Below are 20,155 nucleotides of genomic sequence, written 5' to 3'. Positions count from 1 at the left end.
CACGCTGACCACGCTCTTTCTCACTGCGGTGCTGCCTACAGCCGCTATCCCTCCCCCCCTCCCCCCGGTAGCTTCCGGTCTGGAATTTCCGGCTTAAACTAAGAGCTAATAGCACAGCCTGCAGTGGCCCCGCTGTACTCTTTTATCTCCTTCGCTCCGCTAAACTTACCATTTTCCTGTGTGTTTTCTCTCCCCCGACTTCATGACAGATTGCCGGTTGGCCGGCGGCGCTCACCGGGATGGGATTACCCGCCTATCCCCCGCGCGGCGATCGAACCGCTTCGCACTATCGCCTAAGCACCCGCTGCAAGCTGCTGAGACGTCTATTTGCGCCGCCACCGCCGCCGCCGCCGCCGCCGTGGCTGTATTCAATACCTAGACAGATCGGGATCGTTATCCTCTTACCTCTACAACGCGTGGGCGATAAACTTGAGAACTTAGTAGGGCCATCGAATCACAAAGGGAAAATTGCAGCCGTGCGAGAAGTACCCTCGATTGCAAATTTAATCTGTCAGATTTACTTAAATAAATAACGTTATACGCAGATATTTCTGGTCTGACGTCAGTTCCACGTTACTAAGGAAAAACTTCGCCCCTCCCCCTCCCCCTCCCTCCTCACGAAATCTTTTAGCACTTAACTGATATATTTTCAACCTGTCAAGTTGGCCCGTTAGCAACTGCATTGCCCGGCTGCTTTTTTAAGACGAGCTCCGAACGGGACAATCAGTAAGGCATTAATAGGTAATGCGACATCGAAGGCTACTTACGATTGTAAGGGGATAAAGTCGTCTCAGTCGAGCGTCTATTCGGCGAGGGAGAAGGAACGGGGGGATGAGGTAGGGAGGGTGGAGGGGGAGGAAGAGAAATGGCCCAAGTTGTCGGTGACAGAAAGAGATGCGCCACCGTGTACTCGCAGGATCGCAGTCCTGAGAGACGGATTGAATATTCCAATGCACCGAGAGGCGATCAATAAATAGACGCGATTCCTAGGGAGCTATCCTAGCGGGACCGGCCCCCGCTATCCATTACCGATCCCTATTCAGAGCGCGAGGACGATGACGATTCCTCGAATGACGAGCCAGATGCACACGGGCGGGCGCTGCGCCGCCGTGTGCTGTATATATTCGCCCGCCTATTAGTATTCAGGCGACGACGTGACGCGCCGCGGTAATGACGAGAATGTAAGGCGGGTGCAAGAGGAATAGCGTCGACGCGTGTTAACAATATTCGGGAGGACCATATATATACCTTGCGCTCGATTATTACCACGAAATGGATTATTCGCGAAAACCAGGGGGAGGGAGGGAGGAGTCGAACTGCGAAGCGCAAAGGACACGTCCCGCTCGTCTCTTAGCGTGAAACCTTTATTCAAATTAATATATTTATTCAATATGTCGATCGTCGTATTTCAGGTGCATTCCATGTATAAAATATTGAAGTGAATTTTTAAGAACACTAGAATTCGATATTTTATATATCGCGAACGAGGGGGTCTATAAACAGTCGGGCAAAATAATTAAAGTTGCAGAATTCGGGAAACTGTGTCTTGATTACGGCGAAAAATTGGCGCGTACACGGAAAGAACGATTTTGTTGAAAGGTCCAAAAATTTTGCTAAAAACGGATCTGAAAATAATTTTTTGTTGAATCATCAAAAAAAATTTGTTAGATTGTTAAAACTGATAAGCATTGCTATAAAACATTTTGATATTCTAGCAATCACTTTGGCTTTCGCACAAAATTATTTTGATTATTGAACAAAAATTATTTTCAGATCTGGATTCAGCAAAATTGTTCTTTCCGTGTATACACGGAACGAACGATTTTGTTGAAAGGTCTAAAAATTTTGCTAAATACAGATCTGAAAATAATTCTTATTTAATCATCAAAATAATTTGTTGGAAAGTTAAAAATTATAAGCATTACTGTAAAACGTTTTAATATTCTAGCAATCATTGTGACTTTGCAACAAAATTATTTTGATTATTACAAAACAAAAATTATTTTCAGATCTGAATCCAGTAAAATTGTTTCTTCCGCGTACCTTTCAGCGAACGTTGATTGCCGCACAACTCGGATTCCTTTTCCTGAGCGACTGAACTTTTCACGGTGGATTGGCTCCACGTATCGGCGCGAGACGACGACAGCTCGAGATTTCTTTCCGCGAACGGAGGCGTCTCGGTGAACTTGCCCGCGGTCAGAGGGCACTTCCCCCGCTCCCTCAGCACGAAATGATCCAGGAGATTCAGATATTCCGTCTCCAGCCTCGTGGACACCGACGACGAGTACGCGCCGGCGTCGCTGCTGTCGAAGAAGTCCAGAAGATCGTCGCCGACGAGGCCGCTCCTGTGCCCGGTCCGCGAGTCCGGCGTGTTCAACTGGATGTAATTCAGCACCACCTCGCCCGGCGGGTAGTTCGCGCCGTAGCGCTCCCGCAGGCTCTCCTCGAGGCTCTTGTAGCGGTAGGAGTTGTAGTTGCACGTTATGTCCACCACCGGCAGCTCGATTTGCGTCGCCACGAAGGTGGACGAGTGTTGCGCCAGCGGGATCGCCTTTCTATAAGCCGGCCGCTGCTGCTGCCGGCCGACGGACGACACGACGCGCGGCACGGCGGGTGACGAGAGGACGGTCCTCATCAGGCACACCATCATCCTCGACTCGGAATTGGAGTTTAACAGGTTTGGTAGCTTGGGGTAGTGCTGCACCACCCCGAGATTACGCCTGACGCCGTACCGGGCGTCGCCGGCGCTCTCCGTCAGGCGGCCTCGTAGCATCGCGAGTAACTTCCAAGGCGGCTGCTGCAGCTGCAAATTCCAAATCCGATGTCGGGGGCGGGGGGGGGGGGGTTAAGCACGCGTGATAAATAAACGTTTCGAGAGGCGCGGAGGTGAAAGGAGGAGAGCGTGGACCGCCGCGGCGGCGGCGCTCCTACACTTTAACTTCAATATTACCGGGGGAGATACCGGTCAAGATGATTAATGAGCGCGCGCGCGTGACACTTTTTTTTTTCAATTAGTTGCCCGCCTTTAATGCATCGTGTCCTTTTACACACACGGGGGGATTTGTTTCCCCGGTATTTAACCTACATATCCGCTCGTGCGCGCGCGCGCACGGCGCAATAAATCATTACTGCCCTTAGACGAAAACAATTCGTAGGTGCAATTTACGATCAATTAATCTTGATCACGTACGACAAGCGTCTGCAGTTGTACGAGCAGCGGTAACATCAGGATCAAGCCCAAAATTATGGCGGAAACGCTCTCCATGGTTGTTGGCTGCTAAGAAATCTTGTTGCTCGCGAGATGTGGGTCGGACGGGTCGTTCCGTGTCACCAGGCCATCTCAAAGCGCGTCGCTGGCCGGTGCGCGGTGCCGTCATCGCAGCGCCGTGTCAATTTTGATCGGTGTGGTACGGTTCGTGATTGGAAAACCGAGGCATGCTGAATTTTTTAACGCACTGTGAAGTGCGACGAATCTCCTCGACACGCCGTGAACCGAGCGACGAACGACTGTCGATCGTTCGTAAAACGATGTCGTTTACATATACACGTATAGGAACTATACATACATACCTATACATATATAAACGCTTCTGACCAATATTGTATGATATCGTCCGTTGGTGTAATCGAATCGAATCTAGAGCCGAGCGCAGTCGAAGTAACATTGATTGATCAAAAAAAGGTTGTCGCGCGAAAACCGCGAGCTTCCCCGTCCTCCGTTCTCCAATCGTTTTCTATATACAGTTTCTGCAAATCGCGAACCGGGCCGATCGTCGCGCCGCGCGATTTGCCTACCCTCGCGGAGGCTCTCTGGGCTTCCATTATAGCGTAATAACTCGCAGGATTCGGCACACCGGAAGAATGGAACGACGCGCGGCTTCTCTATAATAGGATGCAATTTAGACGCGGTCGGGACAGACAACGCCGCGTCCTGCGAAGCGTAAATCACGGGCACGGCAGTGGCCCCGCGGGGGGTTGCACGTGGGCGGGGTTGGCACGAGGAAAGTGGAGGGTAGAAGTGCATATCTTAATTACAATATTCCCACGGGCGGAACACAGGGACCCCTATGCCCGCGCGCTACGCCCGAGGCCGCCGCGCACCGTCTCTCCCTTGCCCAGCCTCGCGTACATCCCTCCCGTACGCCCCTTAGACTTACCCAGGCAGCTTGTAGGAATTTAATTAATTTGCCAGTGGCGAGCAGGCTTGCTCCTTGTCGCCACTCTGAAATATTGTATCCTTCCCACCCTTTAAAATCCGATCCTGCAGCCGTTGAGCGTGCTCCTTCGCCTTCCCTCCCCCGGCGCTTGCAATTCGCGTGCGATTACCGCGCTCGGTCGCCCCTTATCTCCTCCGCTCTCTTTCTCTCTCTCTCTTTCTCTCTCTCATTTAACCCCTTTCTTTATTTTCTAATGGATACGCGTCTCCTGCCGAGTTACAGATCAGGTACCGTTTTGCGGCTTTATTAGTTACGGCCGGAAGTGCCGAGCGAGACGCGGGGAAACGGTTGAGCAAGCCGAAACTTTCGTTGCCTGTGTACCGTTCGCCGGCCTCTCGGCACGAATAATAAGCGCAAGTTTGCACTCGCGCGCGCGTGACAGAGAAAGAAAAGTTTTCGAGATTTTCGCTGAAACCGAAATACTTGAGAAACTCGGAACTTTCTTCCCCCCACGGAAGACTCCGCGGGAATATGCCACACGGTCGACAAAGCGGAAATGCTCTCCCGGCGGCCCGATGTGGTGCTGGAGGACACTGAAAATCTTTCGAACTGGCGCGAAGGAACGCTAAATATTGATCACGTGCGTATTACCGCGTGCGTATCATTCGGATTGTCAAGAGATTTCCCAATGTGGGTATAAGCCAAGTTTTCACCGAGAAAAAAAAAGTCAGTTCCCGAATCGAGAAATAATTCTCACGCGTCACGAATGTTCTACAGCACGTTACAACAACGTTCGTCGTTCGTATGTTTTCCGTCCAGAACTTCCCGGATTCTCTACACCGGTTCAGCACCACGTATGTATGTTTCCAGATGTTTGGGGTTCCTCCGAAGTTCGAAGTTTCACCGAGTACCGGATTTACCACAACTTCCCGATTCCCGGGCAAGTTTTGGGTCTCGCATCCCCTTCGACGGCGATAATCAGATGACGTTAAGAACTGCAGTTGCATCGCGCGGGGTATGAAATTTCGTATCGCTTTCGTTCGGAAAATCTCGCGATTACGAAGCGCGCGCGCGTATTCTCGATCTGCTTGACAAACTGATGGATAACGCAAAATCAATATTCATATTTAATTGCGAAATACGTTAATTAACTAGAAATACGATGAAATTGAAAGATCTCGTACTTTGCAAGTTATAACGTATAGCCTCAATAGCGTCTAAGGGAATTAATTTCGAACCGAAGACGACGACGTCGCGATATATATAAAGACCGGGACGGACTGATCGATACTGCTTGTTAGTTCTGCCGCTACATCAGTAGGTACATATTTACTTGTGTATGACTTCGTGCTTGATGCATCCTTCGTATCACGATACGGTATTGCCGCTACTATACGCCTAAATTACCATGTACATGTTTAAGCCCCGTCGGATAGCATTGCGCGATATTGGAAATTACATTGACGCCGATTCATGTTGATAGAATATAAACCTAAGTTCTATCACCTTCGATAGAATGTATTACACGAATGCGTTACGTTTTCGTGGAATACGATTGCGACACGCTCGCTCGGGAGAGGAGCTCGGGCTGCACGGATGCCGAACGCGAGAGAGACGAGAATTAGATATATATCTTCAGAGCCTTTCCGACGTCTGCTCTCTAAACATTATATAATGTATAATGTTCGAAAAAGCATTATACATTATTTATAATGCTTTTTAAAGCTCCTTAAATTTCGATGAGATAATTAGCGCACACGAAGGCTTAAGGTGATTTTATCGTGCAAGTCCCAGTCAAAAGTTAGTCCCTCCATATGACTAATAATTCAATAAAAAACATTTCGCATAGACTGTACATATATGATTGTGTGACGTTTATGTGACAATTACGTCACACTATCGAGTTGGCGTTGAGCGATAAAACCACCTTAACGTAATAACTCGATAAAGAGGAAAATTTGTTTGATCACGAATACCTTGGCAACGGTAATAGCGTAGAAATTACATGTTCATCGAGCTTTGGAAGTAAAGCTATCGGCGTGGCGCGAGGATTTTTGCCGAATAATTTATCATCGTTGCGCCGATTTCTCAGATCGCGGCGGGGAGATTAGGCGTGGAGCGCTTTCGTCGTTAGAGTGGCCCGGCGTGGTTACGACGAAAAAAATTATCGTTTAACTAGGTGAAATGTGTGCGGACGCCCGCCGAGAGAGACGGGACTGGGCTTAGGGACGATGGCAGAAGTGGAGAGCGCGGACCTACGACGACGAAAGATGGATGGCGGTAGAAAAAAGCAACTAAGCAGCGCGCGTCTGCCGTTGAAAAGCTGAGAATCTTGATTCGACTGTGCAGAGCGCGCGAATGCTCGTAAAAAGCTCCGCGGAACGCCCGGAAATCCTTTGGTCGCGCCATTAACGGTGATTTCTCCCTAAGCCCCGCCGATCCTCTTCCCTCGTATTCTCTCGTCGATGTCAACTCCATTTCGACTCATCAAGCCGTCATTCATCGATCACTCGAGACGCGCGCGGGCTCTCCTAGCCGACGTTGCGCGTTCGAAGTCCACATTTACGTCGCGTTCGTTCGCATTTAGCAGTAAATTCGATCGTCCTGTAATGTACTCTAATTTCGATCGGATCATCGTCAATAAACGAGGCAACCGCTTTATCTTTACCGAAGAACTTTATTTCAATCGTACACGAAAAGAACGATTTTATTTAAAAATTGTGTTGAATACAGATCTAAAAATAATTCTTGCTGGATCATCAAAATAATTTTGTTGAAGAGTCAAATTGAGTGCTATAATATCAAAACGCTTTATAGCAATGCTTATCATTTTTGAGTTTCTAACAAAATTATTTTCAGATCCAATTTTTTAAATCTTCCAGCAAAATTGTTCTTTCCATGTAAGTATCTCGCATTTTAATAGCGATATTCTTTGTATACATATAATCTACATTTCTTAGATATACCTTTTTTTTATAAATGATTATGCGACGTGTATAAGGAGATCGTGATGCGCAGGAGAACGGACGAAGATTATTTCTGATTGTTGGGGAAAAGCCTAGTAGCGTCAATCGAAGCGGAACCACCGTTGTCTGCTGCTGCTTAGTGAATTTTCACGACACTGCCGCTACCGTAACCGTTCGCGACGACGGTCTGCGCGCCGTGGAGAGATCCCGATCTGATCCCCAGGCCCACGCCAACACCCACCAGTCCCGAATTCGCGGCGACGACGTTCGTCGCGGCCAGCGCGGATCCGTAGACGAACGGCTGCCTCAGCGGGGGTGCACCCACGACGATCGCCTGCATAATAAATGTGCGCGCGTGCACTTTCAGCAATGTGAAGCATTTTGCGGCGACTCTCTTTTCTCTTTAATTCTCTCTTTCTCTCTCACGCTCGATTTACAGGATCTCCCGTCGGTATCGCATTTTCTTTGACAAGTCTCGATGAGAAAGAGAGCCACCAAAATCCTCAAATCGAACAAAGAATCCCATGATCTCTCTCTCTCTCTCTCTCCTTCTATCTCGAGGAGACTAATGGACCGAGGGAAAAAGCGCTCAGAAAGTAACTGGATTACGAACCTGCGGGCGGACTGCAACTGCTGCTGGCGCAGGTGCAGCGATCACGGACGGCGCGGGCGGCGCTACGACGGCGACGGCGACGGGGCGCACCGTCGCTGCAGCTGCGTCGGCGGCGGCGGTTTTAACCGTGATGCGGCCGGGGTCTCGCTGCACGACCGCGTTAAAACCGTTGATAGGATCGGTCGCGTAGGAGACGAGGCGCCGGAAACCGTCGGGCTCGATTAAGCTGTAACTTCCGTGAACTACGTCGCCGCCGTTGCGAGTTTCTTCCTGCAGCGCCCTGTTGTCGCCTTGAAAAGTATAAGAGTATGCGTTTATATAATACCTCTCCGAAGCGAAGTTCTCCTTCGTGCGCGACACGCTCCACGGAAAGACGCGCATTGTCCCGACCGGTGTTTTAATTTAAGTTCTCGGCGAAGTTCTTGAATTCTAATTCGATGGAGGCAGCCTGATGAACAGATACAACAAATAGCTGAATTAAGAGATATCGACAGGAATCCACTCTGCAAATTTGGAACGTTCGGAAACGTCGTTTTGGCTTAACTTCCTCTTAATTACGAAGTCCGTCTTAAATACAGACACTTTCTTATCGAAGTAAAATTTGATTATACGCTCCTATATTGCTTGCAATTTTTAATTTCAGCAATTTTTATTCAATGTGACAATTACCAATTTTTCATCATTTTTCAATAAGTATTTATAAATGTCAACATTTCCAATCATGTTCTACTTTAGAGAAGCAGGCTGACAATTACAGATGGCATCAATTACAGTTATTGCGATAAATATTACCACAGTCTCAGTAGTCGAATAATAAGACACGCCCCGGATCGGGAGGTTTAAATCTTGGTTGAGGTAAAATTTTTTGAAATAAGAGTTCTTTACAGTATTTTAGGATGTTTGCAGCGTCATTATCGAAATTAAGATCAATTTAATATGTGATATTTTTCAGCTTTGAGTTATGATTGCGTTCTTAAAGACCGACAGCGCGCAGTTTACGGTAGCTGAAATTTAAAGATTTAAATTTTAAAATATTATTGAGCAACCTATATCTCAGCCGAATTCGGCTGCTCCCCTTTATTATTTGTTGCATACCTACGGTATCGGTCTTGCTTGAAATTATTTCATTATTCTTAGATTAAGATATACCATACTTTGTTTCTACTTTCCTTCAAATGTGTATACCGTTAGCCAAAAAAAAGTATGATTACTTATATATGATGTGTAAATGTACACTGTATTGAATTGGAATCCGCGGATTTGCTAAGCCCAAATGACTGTGCGAATCAGTAATCCCTGCGGGAATCCCTACGAATTATATTGCAGAGACGCACCAGTGAGACCATCTGCCACGCTATACCCGAAGCTGTACCGAGGTGAGTCGTAGTTTTCGGCTCTGATAACCGCTGCAGCTGGCTGTTGCGCGACGGCTACTGCAGTTGCACCCGGGCCAACGATCCCGGCGCGGACGACAGCCAATAAGGCGACAAAATAGCCGGTAATCTGTGTGCATTGGAAAGAAAATATTAAATATCATTGATTTGATAATTAAAAATGACTTCGAAGACATTAATTAATTTAATAGATGATTAATTCAACCGGCATGCAGAATTGTTCAGAGCAAAATTTCTAATGTAATTCGTCATTTTTAATCTTCAATCTCTTTTTCATATGTCAAATGACAAAAAATCAATTCTATCATTAATAGAATGGAATTAAATATCAATTTATTAATAAGTTAATTTTATTTTTTTTCGATCAAAGTCTCGATCTTACAGCTAAAGAAATATTCAACTAATTTCGCTGATTTAGGCATTACAAAAAAATGCATAATGTAAAATCACATGATTTCATTTCTTATAATAATAAAAGCCTGCCTTAGGAGTTCAAAAACTAATTTTGCAAAAGATAAAAATCGCAAAGATTAATAAGCTCTTATTATTAGCTTTTTATTAGCTTTTTATTAGCTTTTTGACTTGTCAAAGCTTCAAATTATTATTATTATAGTTTATGAAAAAAAAAAATCGACGCGAAAAATATAAGTGCAGTCTCAAGCAAATAATAAACGAGGCGACGATAACTAACAGGATATATAAAAGTATTACTTTGTAACACATGATCACTGCTGCTGGTATCTCGATACTCGTTAAACTGCATATGCTTTGCCGGCTTCGGTAGATTTTATACTGAACGAGTTCGCGCCGATGCTCCCCGCCCTGCGGATACTGCATCACTGCATCCAATACACTCCACTCTCATCGGGATCACTACGTGCATTACTGTGGGGATTATAGATACAGCGTAACGTGCATCGTATGCCAACGTGGACTGCGATCTATGCGATATTACATACCGATGAAAATTCCAAAGGCGTCATGTGAACTGAAGAGTACAAATATCTGATAAAAAAGAAAGCTTTCTATTAAATTTAAAATTCTGCCCAGAGAACTAATATTTCCCCGGTAAAATTAAAATCGCATATGTGAAATCTCTGTCAGACGGGGTTGAATTTTTGTGTTATATTTGTCTTTGATATATCCAATGTGTCGATATCATTTTTACACGTTTTTCTATAGAAATAATTAATTTTCCTGCAATAATAACGAGAAATAACGTGAAGTAGCAGAAAGGAAAGGAAACAGTTCAAAATTCATATGTATCTTAAACTGATAAGAAGATAATTTGCATTCTAATTTTCAAAACTTTAACTTTTTAATTTTTTTGTATCGAATAAATAATTACAATTATTATTTGTTAAAATTCAACATTTTTTAAATATCATTCTTGACATTCAAAATTAAAATTTTAATTTTGCAAAAAAAACAATTAATTACGATTATTACGCGAATACTGAATTAATTCTTGCATTCACTTTCTATAAAAAGATATTGTGATTCTTTATAAATTAAACTAAAGAATTATATATATCTGATAATAAACATATTTTAATATAACGCGAGGATTTTGACAGCTAATTGACTTGCAACTATATTCTTTAATTTGATCCACTCAAGGTGATCCAGCGCTTAGAAGGATAATCATATCAGTCTGTAATGCCGCTGTAAAGTAATATGAAATTTTCTTCGACATTTAGTAACAAAATCTCGTCTTTTAATGTCGAGGGTCGTTGAGATCGGGATAAGCGGACTTCTGATTAAATACTAGTATGCTTCATATAGGTCAAGTAAGTCCAGTAGTAATTCGAGGATCCACTCGAGGAATCATATGCTGAGACCGGTAACTCTATCTACGTTAATCCACAATGCGTGTATGTAGCCATACATTGGGATATTGAGTGTCTCAATTGTAGATCCATAGTATAAGAAATATCTGGATTGCGGCTGCATCTTACGCAAGATAGGAAGGAGGAAATGCCAAGTACACCATACTGTTAAAAAAAATGCACTAGCAGCACCGTGGAACAAAATGATTTTGAATTATAAAAAGGTAATAGATTATAAGCAAAACATCCGAAAAAACATAAGCATTAATATCTCAAGAATTCCTAAAGTCTTATCTCTGGGTATCCTGATCGAGAGGTCGATAAAAGAAAAATTAAACTTTAAAATTGGCGAAGTATCAGGATAATTAGCAAAGAGGCGCGACACCGAGATTCCAAGAATTCCTAAAACTTTAAATCTAAGGATTCGCGCTAGCCGTGGAAATTTAAATTCTTCAAAATCGATGAAGCGTCGGGAGAACATAGGTAGTCGGGCAGGAGCAATTCTAAGCGTTGCACAATTTTAAAAACTCCAAATTTATTTGTTATAAATTTCTTTCGCTGTGTCTACACTCCATAGCAGTTCGTGCTCTCATGTAAGACCATCAGGATCTCTCAAAAAATATTTTGCGTTTATATATCCATTATATCAAGTTTCGCACGTTTCTCGTATCAACAATATGACGTACTTAGTTATTTTTTTTACGTTTCTTTTTCTTCTACACGGTCTACAGATTAGAATCGGCCTAATTATTTTCTACCTTCGCTCGATCATCGATGCGAAGGCGAGTCTATCATATAATTTAAAGGGACTTTGTGTGCCGGATATATAGAGTGCAATGTTCACACCGGAGCTGTGCGTCCGAAGAAAAATGACCAGATATCGAAGCTATAACGGTAGCGGAAATCACTAAGCGATCACTTTTTTTTTTAAGCGATAGTATGTTACACTTTTACAGGCTCAAAATAGAATATCTACAGGTAGATAATACACTCCATTTTTTGTGTACTATCGAAAAGTTCCAATGTCTGGCGTCTATAACGTGCAATATAATTATTACAGTAAAATGTATTTGCCGGTATAGCTCTATATGCCATATGTTACCTCCTACGAAAAACGTCGAATACATAACGACAGTGATTAGATCGGAGAAGGAAGGGTATATGAGAGAACACGACACAGAGTTGCATGGTAGTGAAACACATTCTGCTACTTTACACAGTCCGTTCGACGGTAATTCTCTCCCGCACATATCGCGCCTACCACACCGATATCCGTATATATTCAGTGCGAAAACATTTATTCCGATTATAACGGTCAATACAACAGGCGCATTTTAAGTGTAGACCCAGAGCGTAAAAAAAAAACTGCACAAAATTCATTTAGACCTGCACGCGGATGGTACCTTCGTAAATCACACGTCTACACGCGCGCGCGCGAGCGATGTCGGCACGAGAGATAATTGGCAAGCCTAGTCAGCGCGGCGTGCACAAAGCGTCGCCTCTTCGGATTCTCCCGAACTGTATCTGCTTGATGTACTATACAATGCGGTTGTCAGTTAACACTGGAGGATCGGAGTCGGCGCCTCCTTCCCTCGCTCCTCGTTTCAGGAAAATCCTATCCGTGTTTTCGCAAGATGTATCGCTATGTATCTAAATAGCTCTATGCTTAATTTAGGCATCGACGAGGACGCAAGCAACAGCAGGACCCGTGTGTCCTGACACACCACGAATTCGATTAGGAGGTACGAAAAAAAAAATCATATGCGCGTGCCAATATAGTATATCGTATATACATTTTTCTTTACACATTTGCATGATGCGCAACGGTCGCCTGGAAATGAAAAATAGAAATGAAACAGGACGAGAATATGTTGTTCTCATATGTGTGCGTGTGTCTGTTATATTTTTCTTTTGTCTGTATCATCATCATTATTATTATTAATATTAGCATCATACAGCACTTCTCGTTTAAGTGAAAAAGAAACAAAAATTATACGTTGAGAAGTTGTTAATAAGATTAATCGCATTACGTAATATTTATAAGAGGCAGCGAGTCATATTCTCCGTTACATTAATCGCATCTAAAAGTATATATGTAAAAAAAATGGAAATGTCTTTTTTTCAGAGTTTCTCTTTTCTACCCGTCACCTAACAGGCCACACTTCGCGCAATGGAATATATTTTACTTAACTATTCACACGTATAATTTTCTCTTTTTTTATTATTATTATTATTATTATTTTAACGCTGTTAGGTAATGTTCCCCCGAACTCTTAAATCTCTCATTAGTCAATTATAATTAATAATTATATAACATTTTATATAATTATGTAATTATAATTATAATAATTATTTACTTATTAATTGATCATTAATCGATAAATCGATTATTCGCAAACACGTAACAAAAGCATATCGCACGTTAATCTTAGAGCGGGCGCGTGGGTGATCTCAGCCTTTTCACATTTAACTTCATGATCGGTAAAACGACCATGTATATTGACGCACGAAACATATATTTAAAGATAGGAATTTCATAGACATTATTTCGTGAAAATAATATCTATGAAAAAATTGCACTTTTTAAATGCGACCGCTCGAAGATTAAACTTGTGCACAATCCTAAACTACGTTTGATTACTGTCTTCACAAAGCAACGAGATATTCCGTTTCGCAACAACACAAATACATAAAAATACTTTTAAAAGTAATATCAAGCAGATTTGTAAAGATTATAATCGATCAATGTTCACCAAATCTATGTTTATTTAATTGATGCATGGTAGAAAAAAGAATTTTAAAAAAATTTACATTTAATCCGATTTTTACAGGTATGTATGTATAACTAATCAAAAATACGTACGGGTGCAATTTGCGAAACGGATAACAAAAATGAATGTCGATCTTCACAATCTGTATATTATAATCTAAAATCGCATACAAGATTTCTCTTTTTTCATAACAAATGCGAATTAGACGTTAATTACGTCGTACGACGAATACAATAAGTCAAGCAAAAATATTAAATAAATTAAGGTCTTCGCGTATACAATTTGCTCAAAATATATAGCTCAAAAATGTTCATCGGAAAAACGCTCGATGAAAATTTTCGAGCGGTGTACAAAGCACGCAAAAAGATCATGCGTGTGAAGTGAGCAAACTATACCATATATTAAATTATATAAAAGTAGTAATTACACAGGCATCTATAGTTATATATATCAAACATAAGCGTAATTATAATACATATAACGCTGATTTCTTTTTGTTAACGCTAAAAACCTTTTTTTAGTAGTATTGTCCTTATCGAGAGAGTCGGCGAGGATACTTCTGTTATATCTCACCTAAATATTTTCAATTACACAGCATTACCCTGCACTTTCGGTAATACCAAAGATTATGGTATTTATAACAATAATTTACTTCACTGTTATGTGTTGTTACAAACTAGATAGATGCTTCAAGCACTTTCTAACGCGGGCACGAAATAAATAAATTTCCCCAAACTGTAAATCCCTTATCCCTAAGCGAGTATGAAATACTCATTGGTATTCGTAATTTTAATGGCATTCGGTACTTGGCGAAATTCGAAATGATAAAACCTTCGTACAACTTTTCAAGACTTCATCATTTGCCTTCTACGAAAATTTTGAACCAGTCAATTTTTTAGTATTCGCGTATTTCGCGCGATCCTCTCTTTCTCTCGCGCAATACGCGACAATAATCCACACTCTCATATGTTCCCTGCAATGCGGTTTCATTCTTAAATTTGCGGCGGGGATGTTTTATATTTATTCTTGTTCGGGCGTATAAATACGTTGATTTTACAAGCCTATCCATTAATAAGCTATTACAATCGGAACGGCGCGCGCTGATCGATCGGCGTGGGCTTTCCCTTCCGCGCGTTCGGGGTCGTTCCCGACATCGACGTGTCGGATGCTCCGGAGGGCTTCCTCGATAACTTCGAAGACGGCGGTAGCGGCGTGCTGGATCCACTGGACGGCGTACGTACCCTGAAAACAAGCCGGTCGTATAAACGTAAGCGAGTGCTAACCGAGCACTATTTTTCAACGCCAATAAAGAAGCTCACAAATGCAAACCGACATTGGTACTTTTTTCTTTAGGCATTACTTTCAGCGAACGAATGAAGGAGAGAAGTGAAAATTTCTGAATTAATATTAATGCTTTACCTAGCTTGCTTAATGGCTGTTGGTATATTAGTTGCTGAATTCGTACACAGGGAACTGCTCCTAGCGTTGTGAAAAAAAACGTTAGTCGAGGGGCTTACACGCACACACACACACATAAGAACTGTTATAATCAAAACTTATAACGGATATAAAAGCTAGCATCAACTACTAATGATAATTTATGAATACTTTGGCATTGTCGACAAGATGAATAAAACGAAAAGTTGCTGATATTATTAGATGAAGAAAAGAAGCAGTTTTGTCGCAAACAAAACAAAGCCACATGCGATATACAATTTCAAGATGAGATTTTAATGAGAGATAGACATGTATAACAAACATGAGATGAAAAAATAATAGTGCCACTAATTGCGAGAAGTTCTACAATGCTTGGAAAAAAAATAAAGTAAAACGTTTCAACGAGGGTGAGAAGAAACGGAAAACGGGTTACATTGTGAAAGCGCCAAGTTCAGCCATACCCAGTGGAATCAGTAGAGATCGTAGAATGGTTGCTTTGTGTTGAATGAGTCGACATATTGCTGGTGGTCGACTGAGGAGATTTTATATCCACCCCCACATACACGGGTATCCTAGAGCGGCTGAGGCATTAACCATCGAAATGTTATTTTTAATTTGCACGGCACGGTATATCGTATAAGTGTAAGGCAGCGAAATCTATTTTCGCGTTGAGAATTAGATAAACGAGGACGGAAACGAGAACGAAGAGGAAGAAAAAAAAACGAGAAAAATATAATAACGAGGATCGAAATAAAACAACGATGAAAAAAATAAGCATAAATGTATCGCCGTCACCACGACTAAAAAACCTCTTCCAAAAAGCGATGTCGCACACCACAACACTTCGCAGCTTTCTACTTTGCGTTTTGCTTCTTTTGTTGCACATTGTTCATTTCTAACGTATAGAGCCTCGTGATGCACAGCGACGCATAACGCAAACCGAAAGCTGCAGAGTCGCTAACCCCGAACCAATTTTACATGAAATCACCGAATTCGTTAATTTGCTTTACCTGATAGGTGTTCCGACACCAGTCAGGGTTGGAATGCTCGAAGCTCTATGGATTGAGCCAAACCTAAAAAAACGTTGTTAACCAGATCTGTTAATTGATTATTAAAACGCTATGCCCGTTCAATTAGTCGTGTCAATATTTTGCGGTTAACACGAAGTGCGATAAGAGGTTCGATCAATTAATTGCGCTGTCGAGTACACATCTTTGTTTCTTCGAACACTTAAATTTTATGTAGTATTCTATGTGGTACGTGTCGTATGTACAGTCGTGGACAGATCGATTGCAACACTATTTTTTAGGTTTCTAATATACAGGGTGTCTCATAATAGGTGTATCACCGTTCATGGGTAGATAGAACAGACTAAACTAAACAGAAAAGTCCTCTATCATTTTGCAAAATTCGTAATCGTTAACAAGATATTAATTTTTAAAGATGGGCAAATAAACTTAATATCTCGTTAATAAATGTGAATTTTACAAAATAGTAAAGGACTTTTTTGTTCAGTTTAATCTACTTATCTTGCCACTTGCATTCAGCGGTGGGCCGGATGAATACGCGTTTATTCGTCAATCTTCAAAAATTAATATCTGGTTTACGATTGCGAATTTTGCAAAATGGTAGAGGACTTTTCGATTCAGTTTAGTCCGTTCTACCTACCCATGAACGGTGATACACCTATTATGAGACACCCTGTATATTTAATATACAGAATATATATTTTATAGGTAACTAATATTTTGCAAATGCGAATCACAATGTACTATCTCTAGAGACAGTATAATACCAATCGTGGTTCACATTTGCAAAATATTAGTGCGTTTTGAAACCTATAAAAAAAAAAGTGTCGCAACCGATCTGTCCAGTGTCCACGACTGTATGTAGTGGAATCGTAATGTAAAAAGAAAAGAAAAAACAAAACAAAAAAAGAGAAACTAATAGAAAACTAAAAAAAAAACATTCCTTTCGGGATAAACAACATATCAAACATTTCCCGAATCATCGCAGTCAGTTGACGTTAAGTGAGATATCATCGTTAATCTGCACACAATTGTGGCTACACATATTCTCCATTTAAGGCACACTAATGCGAGTTAGTTCACGTTATTTATTTGAGAGATAATTCGGCGTAAGGTGACGCGCGCGGTTGAGAGCTTACGAACCTGGAAGGTACTCCGCTGGCGGGGCTAATTAATCCCGTTGGAGTGCGGGGTCGTGAGCTCGAGCCGTTCATCGGGGTTGTGAGTTTCCTACCGGATATGCTGTTGTGTCTACTGGACGTCGGAGTACTGCCGGAGCCGACGATGGTCCTTCGCGGGATGCGACTTGGGGTCGAATCGTCTGCGGGATCAAATATCAAGTGTAATCTTTCAGATTAGTCCAAAGTATGCGAGAAAGTATAAAATAAAAGTCTATACGCATACCGTCCAACGACTGCGTTGATCCGTATCGACTAGGCGGTTTGCTTCCTTGTCTCGACGCAGGTCGGCTACTCGGTCTACTGGCTGGTCGGGAGGCAGGTCTTGATGCTGGCCTGCTAGACGGACGGCTACCACCTGCAAAGCGTACGATTAAATGCAGGTTGTCCTACTGCTTACTTCAGCAAGCAACAGTGTTTCTGGGTTTAAATTCAGAATCTCACCGGGCGTCACGGTAGATCTGTAAGGCGTGCTGGTTTTTCTACCAGATATCTTGAAGGAACTTTCGTTGTCGCTAAGGCTGTCGGGCGTGCCGGCGCTCAAGGATGAGCGCGAGGCTCGCGATTGACCCATGGGTACGCTGCGAGCACTGCGTTCTCTCACCTGGACGGGAAAAGGGGCAAATTGTCGGATAAAGTTTACACGTAAACGCGTGCAAAAGAGCAGAAGAAGCTGTCATACATCTAATTCACGTCCAATACAAGTATTGGACGAGTAACGGTTTTCGTGTTACGCGTTCTCTGCCGCCTAATTAACGACTCGTTAGTAACTAATGTTAGCTGTGTGCAAGTTACGTCGCGCGCAATAAAATATCCTTCAAGTATTTCTTGAAAAGCTACAGCTGAAGAATAAAAACTATATCCGTTGCTTATAACGCAATAGTTTTTCGTTATTTATTAATAAAAATAAAATCAAGCATTATTAGATGAAATTAAGATTTTATAATAACAGAAAATATACATGTGCTCTTCCTCTAATATTCTACTATAGAAAAAAAGAGAAGACGTAAAAGAAAAATATAATAGGAGACATAAACAATTCTAGTTTTTTTTTTATTATTACTTCAATTACAATGACTCAATTCAAAATATGTAAGTAAACGCGCAGCAGACAAAGCCTTTTTCTCTAGAAATTTAGATCGTTAAATTACTGTAGATCAGTAATCTATCTATCGTGTTGTTATCGCCAAAAGTTTAACAAGCAACACAAACTTGTGCACAGCTACGGACTAGTGAAGATATACCGGTCTGCGGTCCATATCGTTCGTCGAAGCTGTTGAAATATCAAGATTAAATAATATACAGAATTGTAAAATAAAAACAGTTACCCGGATTCGGGTAAGTAAAGGTAAAGCGAAGTGTCATGCAAAACTTACCACAAGAAGTTGGGAGAGATATAGTAGCTTATGGTGATTCGAGGTATCTCCGATCAGTGCCACTACGCACGCAGCAATACAGGATACGACACATTCGTTATGCATGTCCGTGTTCAATTAAACTGACTACAATCCCCGATTCGCGTTTTCCGTTTCGCCGTATAACGAATAAACGCGTGTCTATTGCCGCGTGACTATTTGCAAAAAAATTCAATTTCTCTCTCGAAGAAATTTTATGCTCTTCATCGACGATCGTGATTAATCTATCTTTTGAATACGACACTGAAAGGTGCACGTGAGAATTGAGAAATTTAATTCTCGGCAGTTTGTTGTGTTTCGATATTTGTGTTACGTTAAAAAGATAATGAGAGATGAAAATCGTAAAGAGAAATCTCGATCATGCTCGAAGTCGGATAGTCAATCGTTCTCCAGGGGTAAGGGTCAGGAAAAGAGTTAAGAGGCGTATCCAAATAATTCTGACAAAATCGAGACACATTCGACGAATCAACCAAACAAAAAAAAAAGAGAATCAACTCGATGCAGAGTTAATGCGTTCGAATGAGTGCGACGGGGTGTTGCATTTCGCGATGTAACGTGCTGTGAATCTATCTCGCACAACGCCAGACCAAAATGGGATCTACAGTCGAGGCACGTAAGAGCTCATCATACGTTTCTCGCGGAAAAATGGGCAGGCGGTGAGGCAGAGAGACAAAGCGACGCAAGATACATGATAATGAACCGGGGAACTAGAATTTCTTTTTCTTAAAACCTCCGCCCCTATCCATTCTCCTTCGTATTACTTGCTCTCCTTTATATACGACAAACACACACACACACATTTTTCTGACATGCATTCATCAACTTCATTACTGTCGGAAGCATTCGTGACACAAAATTCATGAATAATCGTTTACGATTATCGTTGATTATTCATAATTATTGTTCACTTCCGGCATCTCATCGGAGAGAATCTCCATAATATACAAAATATATAGAAAAGTAGCACAGAGGAAGAAAAGCAAATGACAGTCCACTGGAAAAAAAAAAATGCACAATGCACCGAGTCAATCGACTTTCGAGTCGCGTGGTGTGTCGCGGCCGCACTCAAAAAACCCAAACTCAAGTGTGTGTACAGCATCACACGAACGGCAAGAAATACAAAGTTGAGAAAAATGTCGTTATTTACCCAATGATAAGAGGGGGCGTGCATGTGAAGGGGATACGAGCACGGGAGGTCCTCCTTTTGCCTCAAATTCTCAAATATCGGCATCAGCTGGCTCATAAACTCCTCCGCTACACCACAAACGAAAATCTTTAGCTTCCTCATGCAATCGCAGTGGCGCCCCTCCTCCCCCTTCTTTTCGGGAGAGGCTCACACGCCAATGAAAAATATTCCTGAAACGTAC

General features: G+C 42.2%; 4 protein-coding genes across 15 annotated transcripts in view; all 4 read right to left on the bottom strand.

Annotated features, from left to right (window-relative positions):
• LOC105452599 overlaps window positions 1–223 on the bottom strand; it is a 38,694-nt gene extending 38,471 nt beyond the window's left edge. For both annotated transcript variants that reach the window (XM_011693872.1, XM_011693873.1), the window contains exon 1: window positions 170–223. In XM_011693872.1, the coding sequence (XP_011692174.1) occupies window positions 170–204 (35 nt within the window). In that variant the 5' untranslated portion in view covers window positions 205–223. The remainder of the gene's footprint in view (window positions 1–169) is intronic.
• Window positions 224–286: 63 nt separating this feature from the next.
• On the bottom strand, window positions 287–2,773 carry LOC105452612. The gene is made up of 2 exons (XM_011693888.1): window positions 2,044–2,773; window positions 287–375 (listed from the first exon to the last, which is right to left on the bottom strand). The coding sequence occupies exons 1-2, from the start codon at window positions 2,771–2,773 to the stop codon at window positions 287–289; spliced, it is 819 nt and encodes a 272-aa protein (XP_011692190.1).
• A 4,041-nt stretch (window positions 2,774–6,814) lies between these two features.
• Window positions 6,815–9,885, bottom strand: LOC105452598 (cuticle protein 7-like). Its single transcript, XM_011693871.1, has 4 exons — window positions 9,842–9,885; window positions 9,071–9,239; window positions 7,737–8,026; window positions 6,815–7,457 (listed from the first exon to the last, which is right to left on the bottom strand). Exons 1-4 carry the CDS (start codon window positions 9,851–9,853, stop codon window positions 7,260–7,262), a joined length of 669 nt encoding a protein of 222 aa, XP_011692173.1. The 5' UTR covers window positions 9,854–9,885; the 3' UTR covers window positions 6,815–7,259.
• Window positions 9,886–11,474: 1,589 nt separating this feature from the next.
• Window positions 11,475–20,155, bottom strand: part of LOC105452594 (microtubule-actin cross-linking factor 1) — a 108,249-nt gene continuing 99,568 nt past the window's right edge. For 7 of the 11 annotated variants that reach the window (XM_011693863.1, XM_011693862.1, XM_011693857.1 and 4 more), the window contains 6 exons: window positions 17,818–17,977; window positions 17,600–17,731; window positions 17,339–17,516; window positions 15,629–15,748; window positions 15,150–15,209; window positions 11,475–14,972 (listed from right to left, as the gene is read on the bottom strand). In XM_011693863.1, the coding sequence (XP_011692165.1) occupies window positions 14,810–14,972; window positions 15,150–15,209; window positions 15,629–15,748; window positions 17,339–17,516; window positions 17,600–17,731; window positions 17,818–17,977 (813 nt within the window). In that variant the 3' untranslated portion in view covers window positions 11,475–14,809. Of the gene's footprint in view, window positions 14,973–15,149; window positions 15,210–15,628; window positions 15,749–16,177; window positions 16,241–17,338; window positions 17,517–17,599; window positions 17,732–17,817; window positions 17,978–19,935; window positions 20,043–20,155 lie in introns of all 11 variants that reach the window. The other 4 variants (XM_011693865.1, XM_011693859.1, XM_011693856.1 and 1 more) reach the window with 3 other exon arrangements.

Source organism: Wasmannia auropunctata, unplaced genomic scaffold (genome assembly GCF_000956235.1).
Source record: "Wasmannia auropunctata unplaced genomic scaffold, wasmannia.A_1.0 LD336028.1, whole genome shotgun sequence".
Taxonomy (NCBI): domain Eukaryota; kingdom Metazoa; phylum Arthropoda; class Insecta; order Hymenoptera; family Formicidae; genus Wasmannia; species Wasmannia auropunctata.
The sequence above is the reverse complement of the archived record's forward strand: the minus strand, read 5'-3'. Positions and strand labels throughout refer to the sequence as shown.